At 42.0% G+C, this 8,167-nt stretch overlaps 1 protein-coding gene across 1 annotated transcript; it reads right to left on the bottom strand.

Annotated features, from left to right (window-relative positions):
* Positions 1-5,079: 5,079 nt before the first annotated feature.
* LAJ45_01325 (uncharacterized protein) lies at positions 5,080-8,167 on the bottom strand (the record flags this gene model as incomplete). The annotated part of the gene is made up of 6 exons (XM_046110920.1): positions 5,080-5,136; positions 5,196-6,287; positions 6,338-7,147; positions 7,199-7,316; positions 7,376-7,704; positions 7,778-8,167. The coding sequence occupies 6 exons, from the start codon at positions 8,165-8,167 to the stop codon at positions 5,080-5,082; spliced, it is 2,796 nt and encodes a 931-aa protein (XP_045976098.1).

The raw sequence follows: 8,167 nt of genomic DNA, 5'->3' as shown, positions 1-8,167 counted from the left end.
CGCGGGAAAAACGCTTTCCAAAGATACTTCCAACGCCGAGTTACAGGGCAAATCCAAGGGCTACTGTCTAGGTATTTATTAATACCAAAGACGTCCAGATAATGTTTTCTTTTCTTTTCCTTTCCTTTCTCCCATATTAATTGCATTCTTTGACATATATTATCATCCGATTGTCCACAATGGTTTTTTTCTCTTTCCTTTTTTTGCTTTCGGTTCTCATCAGCCCGAACAATGTACGGATAAATTGATAGAGGGGGGGGGGGGGGATATCACGAGAAAGGTACGCCGTTGCAACATTAATGCGGGGGCCAGGGACGGTCGATATTAAATCCTGGGGTAAATGACGATTTTGGCTTTAAGGGGAGTGTGTCGCCGAAGATCTCGTTCTCGGTTCCGGGTGATGGTTAGAATTTAGAGTAAGATGCTGCAGATGATGTACCATTTCGGCTATTTTGAAACGATCGTGGACCCGGTATTGACGGCATGGAATATTGACGGCCGACCGGGAGTGAGCTTCGAGGAATCCAGTATGGTATCCCCATTGATCCTATTCATAAGCCATCACTCACTGTGTCACACCTTACATGGTTGGTTTAGGCGGCCTTCCCAGACAGCTTCCTAAGTGGTGGGTATTGGCGCATTTTTCCTGCCGACTTTGGCCTTGTTAATGTTGTCGATGCCAACTGGGGTCCGGATGATATATATCGATAGCTATGCGCAGGGGTGCGTTCTACTCCCAACTACATATGGTACTACGTAGTACGTACCGATTGATGAAGATTATAATTATACTGAAACTATTGATTGATATGATGTAAAGATCGTAAGCGAATGAAAGTAGATATCGATGCATGTGTTAGAATGGTAATTGAGGTTAATTTATCACACCCGGAAACGATACATTCGACTGTTACTGTGCATGGAATATTATCCAAAGCCAACTCGACATGTTTCCTATTAATCGAGGTTAACGCTGTTGTTATAAGCTGATTTGAGGTTTTATTGAACATGCAATCGACCAGTACTCATTGCTTATCTTATAAGTATATAGATATACCGATATGCAATGTGTTATTTAAAGGTTTTGATTGGCTAGGTTTGAGAAGTTGGTGATTAAGATTGCTTTTTTTGAGTTGCTAACATATTGATTTTTCTTTGATTTATATATTGATTTTTGCTTTTCTTGAGATGATATCATGATATTAATTTTTTATTTTCTCGGTAGAACTTGAATATAATAGTATTGATTTTGCTTTTTTATGACAATATAATCATGATTGAATTGATTTTTCTTTTTTAGAGCAATATAGTAGCTATAATTATATTGATTTTTATTTTTCTTTATACGATATCAGGGTATTGATTTTTGCTCTACTTGATACGATATCACATTATCAATATTTGCTTTTCTCGGTACGATATAATCATGATAACATTGATTTTTGTTTCTCTCCATAATTAGTAGATTTTGGTATTATCTTCCACTCAGAGATTCTCCTCTGATTCCGTTCTCAAACCTGTCCCAACTCTGCCATATTCAAAGTTGTTCCTGAATGCAGACCAGAGCCATTAGAACTAGTAAAAGATTTTTTGCTGATTAAGTATTAATAGACCAAAATGAATGCAGGTAAAATCAAAAATAAAAGGTTATTTTTTGCTAATTTTTAATTAGATTCTTCTACATTAATATAAAGTTTTGAGTATACCCTTCCTGTGGCTATATTCTCATATAGAATTGCACTAAAAAATAATATATGATGGATTATCCTCTCCGGCCGAAGGCCGGCAACGACTTGTAGGTTTCTAGGATGACGTCTTGATGCGGGCCGGTAGGTTATAATTAGAGTAAGGGCTTGGGGGTCAGAGGACAAATCCTCTGATAGAACAGTTCTCTGGCCCTGCGTAATGTAGATGCCACATATGTATATACATATGTATAAGTACATATATGTATATAAACAAGGCCCCACGATTTCTTCAACGATGTCCTCGAAAACTTATTTGCCAAGACTAGCTTTCTATAGTATAGTACTTGTGCTCAGTATTGTGGTCTCACAAGAAACCCTATAAACCCACCGTCAATCGGCCCAACCATAGATTCACGAGCCTCATCCCAAAAGAAATTGGAACAGAGAAGCCGGAGATACAGGGCCACGCTCCCAGTTCGAAATATTTTAAAACTGGAGATCAGAGGATCCGAGCGAGATCGATTGTGCTGCTGAGGGGTAGCCGGCTCGCGAAGCACTATATATATATAGAGGTGGAGGAAAACTGAAGCATGAATTATATTAGGGATTTGCTAAGAGTATATATTTATTTTGGCCGCGCCGATAATATTAGGGTAAGCCAGTTCTTCTTGCATGTTTGGCACTTTGTCAAGATCTGAAAAAGTCGAAAGATGAAAGGTAAAACATAAAACAAATCCGGGTACCTAGGTCGTAAAAGAAAATAGAGACCTTTGCAGTTGACTGTGATCTGGCCGAAATCACCTGAGTCATATGTAATAATTGTGCATGTACTCGCACTGATAGATTGAAGTACTCGCCGCCTAGATAAAAAAAAAGGCAATTAACCCAAAGCTGGGAAAAGGTGGGCTCTTACTGGTCACCAGATCGACATTCACTGCAGTTCTTTGGGCGGAAGCAACCAGTAGTGATGCTATAGAGACCAAGCTACTACATGTATGTATATGTATAGTTGTAGTCAAATGACTGAATGTAGCTTAAGTCTTACCCTTTATACACCATTCGAACTAATGGTGAGAGTTTTCAATCTAGAGTATATACATATACGGCCGGGTAGAGAGAGACTTTACGCCTTCTTACATATTTATGATGTTTAAATAATTACCAAGGCTTAAACATAATTAAACAAATATCAACAACTAATTTTGTGCCCCTGAACGTTAGATTGTAGCGGTTGCAATTGGAGTATCATATATGCATACTATCATTATTTCAAGTGCTAACATACTCGAAATATATGGTCAGATGTACTACATATTTTTTGATATACGTATATATACATGTAGTCTTTTGGTCCCGGGAAGTTTGTCAAAGGCTTGATATAACGGGAGACTAGCGTACACTTCTTTTATAATATTCTCGTTATCATATGACTCTTACGATTTGCGCTTTTGACCCAAGAATGTCGTTCCCCGCACGTGGGGGTGGTTGTGGTTCCTTCCGAAAGCAAGTAAATGCACGTTTATATACATATATATGCATACATATATACAAGTAGTTTCCGGCCTTCGGCCGGTACTATATGTATATCAATCAGTCCAATATACAGGCAAACCGCTTTGCGGCTTATTTCTCTATTTACCTGGCAGGCAAAGTCTATCACTATATCTAGATCTGCTCTGGTCAATATGTGACTTTTCTGATATATTATCCCCATATATCAACGGATAAGTCAGACAATTTCTCCAGTTAAAACTACAGGTATATCCCTTTAACAGCTACCAAACCGCTAAAATCGAACCACTATCGATTCCCAGAACCAGTAGAAACCCTATTAACACTCTAACAACACTCAGCACAATTGTACAATACCCTAAGTTAATATCCAACACAACATGTTTCAAATGAAACAAAAAACATCCCTCAATGAACCAATCAGAAGACTATAAAAGCACATTACATATGTAGGTTATAATTATATACTTATTAGATAGAGAGATAAGATGCTGTCAATAGTCTAGAGTAGTGGTCATATGTCTGATTTATAAGCCTGAATATAGTAAACCGAAAATTATCTTGTGCAGGTGCGGGTGTCTCGCATATATGCCCGTACGTGCCGCCCAGGTGACCGAGGATATCTCACGAGTGATAGTCTATGAACAAAGTTCTAATTAAAAAGCACTGATACCAACCAAGGCTTGGCAAAACACTTAGAACAAAGCTCACGGGGCTAAACACCTAACCATTTTTATCAAAAACGAACTAGCTACCCAACCGAGCCACAATCCAGGGTTCGATCATTGTAAAACGCGGGTATCCCCTTTAATGAGAAAATAAGATTCACGGAGTGACTTGGCGAGGGAGGTGGTCTGTTATCAAGATATTCCCAACTTGCACAACTCCAAATTTCTCGATTTGGTTTATGCCGTTGGGATCTTAAATCCTGGTGCAGTGTCCTCTAGAAACTCGTATTACTGTAGCCACTCGATTACATGTAGATACCCTGCCTACAAGTACGGTGTGTACTACATGTAACTAAGAACAGACCCGCGAACGGCCTCCATACTAACATACTAAGCAGCTTGAACACAATATAACATTGAACCTTGACGGGTTATTACATGTACATACAGGTATATATCGCTAGCCCCCTAAGAGAAGTTGATTGACAAACCGATTACTCAATTAAGATAATCGAGGGTAGATAAAGTATCAAGCAGATACTCTACATGGACACTGTATCTGCTCTATGCTCACCGCAACATCCCTGTTGCTCCTCCAGGAAGGGTTGTAATATTGGAGAATTTTTTTATATTCTTTTTACAATTTACAGAGCACGATCAATCAATTGAAGAAATTAGTGTATACAGTGGTTCCAAAAGAGACATCTTTTTTTTTTTTGCGCCTTAACAAAGGTTAGAGGCTGACTGAGAGCCGTTTCCCGCGCAATATAAATAAACGATCCTCCCAGGAAAAAAACGGAAGTATCCCAAAACATCATGAAAGACAATCCTGATCAGAAATGAATAGCTCCAGACCCCCCACGCTGAAGCAAAAGACATGACCAAAAAAAAAAAAAAAAAAACACCCGTCGAGAAAAAATGGACAGGATAACCAAAGAATGGGACTCAAATTACAAGGAGAAGAGTAAAGTAAAAGAAGGCCACATCGTAAACGCACCATAATGAATAGAAGACTCCAGGTAGTATTGTACTGAAATCGCAAAAATATTCTGTCAATCCCGGACTGATCTTCAGAAAGTAAATTCAAAACATAAGAAAATATTCTGGACAATAAAGACAGTTAAGAAAAAGGCGTGAGACAAACATCCGCTTGAAAAAAAAAATCAAAACAAACCCCCTTTCCTATCCGTCCCTCAGTGATCTATTCGCACTCATAACGATAAACGCCCTAGTAGAAGCGGTCTTAAGCGGTTCCGAATGCTGATACTCTAAGCCCAGCCCTGTTAATGATGCCTTCTGTGTTCTTGATAGCATTTTCCTTCTGCACCTTCTGGAGAGCTAAGTACTGCTCGGAGTCTTCGACATTCTGCGCACTTTCGGCATCTTCAGCCTCAACAATCCTTGTCGGTATATCAATATCATGATATTGCATAGAGATAGAATGGCGTTCTGGCGATAATGTTGAAGCCATCGACATGGCGGTTGATGCCCGATGGGTGAGCTCCGGGGTTGGTGGCATTGATGAATGAGCGTCGTTAGGCCTCAATAGGTGTGTACTGTCGTTGCTAGATCTGTGACGGTGCTTTGGGCGGGAGTCGTGCTCTGAAACCGATTCGTGATCATCATCATCATCCTCAGAATCCGTCATGGGATGGTTGTCGTGAGTTGCTGCAGCCTGTGCAAGATGAAGGCCCTCGACGGCGGCAGCACACTGCTCTGAGATGTTTCTGATGATGTCTGCAATTGCATCGGTCTTGTCTCGCAGATGACGATCCGCGACATCAGCGACACTGTTCTGGGAAAAACGCTTCATATATGTTGGACTATTAAAAAAGCGCCTTTCCATGTCTGGATTGACATCATCAACATCTAAACCCCTGGCGTCAACAGTACTCGCGCGTGATGTAGTCCTTGATGATGCACGTGATGATCTTCTGGACTGGTTAGGGGTAGCTCGGACAGTTGCCTGACCGCCGCTTTCGTTACCGTCGCCATCAATAGAGCCATCGATGTACCCAGCAACTTCTGGGGTGTCATTCAATGATCGGACAATGTGTTCCATATGATGGGCCTGTCCGTCAATGAGAGCACGGAGATGAATAACCACTCGTTGGGCTTCATCCCTTTGGCGGAGGATGGCCTCAGAGGTGTCATGAAGGGCCGAAAGATCCTTCTTATTCCTCTTGCGCTCTCGCTCAAGCTGCTCAGCAATCTCTTGCTGCATCACCAAGGCCTCAAGAGCTTCATCCCTCTGCTTCTCTGTACCAGCCAAACGTAAAGTGAGGGAAGCGGAGTCCGCCTTTTGTTGATCAATAAGATTGACGAGCCTACGGTTCTCTTTTTTATGTGTTTCAATCTTTGCTTTGAGCTCTTGGGCCTCCTTAGTGAGTTGCGCAGCAAAGGCCTGGAATTTCTCGAACTAAAAATATAGTCAGTATCATCCATGGGGAGTCTGTCAAGATAAATCACCTGCTGTTTCCAGCTCTCAACCTCTTCCAAAAGAAAGTTATTTCTTTTGGAAACCTTCTGCAACTCTGTATCCATACGGCCTTTGAGATTGATAAAGTCTTGCCACGCCTCCATAGCATCACGTGAGTACTGATTTCTTTCACGAACGATCTCATTGAGATGTCGCAGAGACACTTTAGTCATCAAAGGTTTTTTAACGGATCCACCAAAGAGAGCCTTAATACCAGTGTTACGGCCCATCTTCTCACAGACATGGTCCAAAACACTCATGACATCGTCCTGGTTCCACCACTCAGGATCCTGGATACTTTCCACCTCTCCGCGCATGACTATAATTTGACCAGCAGGAACAAGCTTACCACCGGCATACGCTGAGCGAAGATGTGTTGGAACACCTGAGATCGCTACATCGCCATGAAGAGCCTGGGTCAACCGTGAAATCAGTTTGTTACGTTGGCCTTGAGATAGTGCCGTTGGCGGTGATGATGTGAGGACAAAATTTCTGTCTAGATCGATAACAAGCGCGTCACTCGGTGCAGTAAAAAGACTTCGGCATTCAGCGGTGAAACCCAAAATATATGGGCCAGGCTCTTGCACAAGGTCCTTGGCATGACGTGCATGTACTACAGGAACATAAAGACCACTCCACTCATATACTCTTACGCAGTAACGAATTGTTTCTGCTGCGGCAGTGAGCATCGCAGGGTAGTGACTAACAAAAATCACTCGGCGAGTAGGAGAAAGAGCAGCTTCAATTACACCCACGATATTGGGAATTGATAGACAGCAGAAAAGGGGCCACATAGCAAACTATCGATAATCAGTGAGTGCCTACCAGAAATTATCAATCTGGACACTTACATTCTGGAAGCCTGTTGGCGACGAAGGGAATTGGTAGCAGAGAGCGTAGTCTTTCATATCGATGCGCACAAGGTCGTTAAGGCGAGGAGCGGGGAAACTCAAAATTCGTGAAACCTCCCTATAATTATTTTCATTAGAATTGTCATAAAAGATTCCAGGATACATAATGGAACATACTCGGCATGAAACAAGTTTGTAGCCTTGTTCCAGTGAATCCACATCCCCCTCAGGTAATCACCCAAAAGATTGAAGAGTGGATATCTAGACAAGAAACTCAAGGCATATGGAATCCAGTAAGTTTCATCCGGCGAATCATAATAGTCGGGTTCGTTCCGTTTCCGGAGATCGCGAATTGTCTCGGCACGTTTTTCATCTGCCCTCGACCACACCCGCAATGCTATTCCATACAGGGTGTGAGAAGAGTCTTGCTGCAGTACAAAAGTGTGATGAACGCAATGTGGTTGAGTACGTCCGGTGCAGATCTCAACATCGTGTGGGAAACAAGCCTAGTTTGAAACACATGATTAGTTATAAAAAAAATTCCATATAACAAAAATTTATTATTCCGGTTGTATCTACCCTCATAGCAGCGTGCAGAGCGCGAGCAATGTCATTGTCCTGCTCTAGCCTTGGGCTACTTCCTAGAATTTCTGGCAACCAGAACTGGTTGACAGCCCCCTTAATATGCGTGATTTTGCCCTGAGATGGTGTTGGAGCCTTGACCCATTGAGAAGGCTCTCTACCCACTCCACATACTAGATATGCGTGAGTGAGAGTTTTTGGTGTTCTTTGCTGCATCTTCATGTTCAACGTGGATGGGATGGGCTGGGTTATCCGGCTATGAAGAGAAGACGTCCTGCTAGGGATGGGTAGCGGGTTGTCACTAGCATCCCTCGTAGTGGGACGACCATCTCTATCTGATGTTCTTGGACGGCTGAAAGACGGCTGGTTTCGAAGTGACGGAGGCAT

This window comes from Morchella importuna (assembly GCF_003444635.1).
Source record: "Morchella importuna strain M04M26 chromosome Unknown Morimp01GS002, whole genome shotgun sequence".
In the NCBI taxonomy this organism is placed as follows: domain Eukaryota; kingdom Fungi; phylum Ascomycota; class Pezizomycetes; order Pezizales; family Morchellaceae; genus Morchella; species Morchella importuna.
Note: the sequence above shows the minus strand (reverse complement) of the source record. Positions and strands in the feature narration are given on the sequence as shown.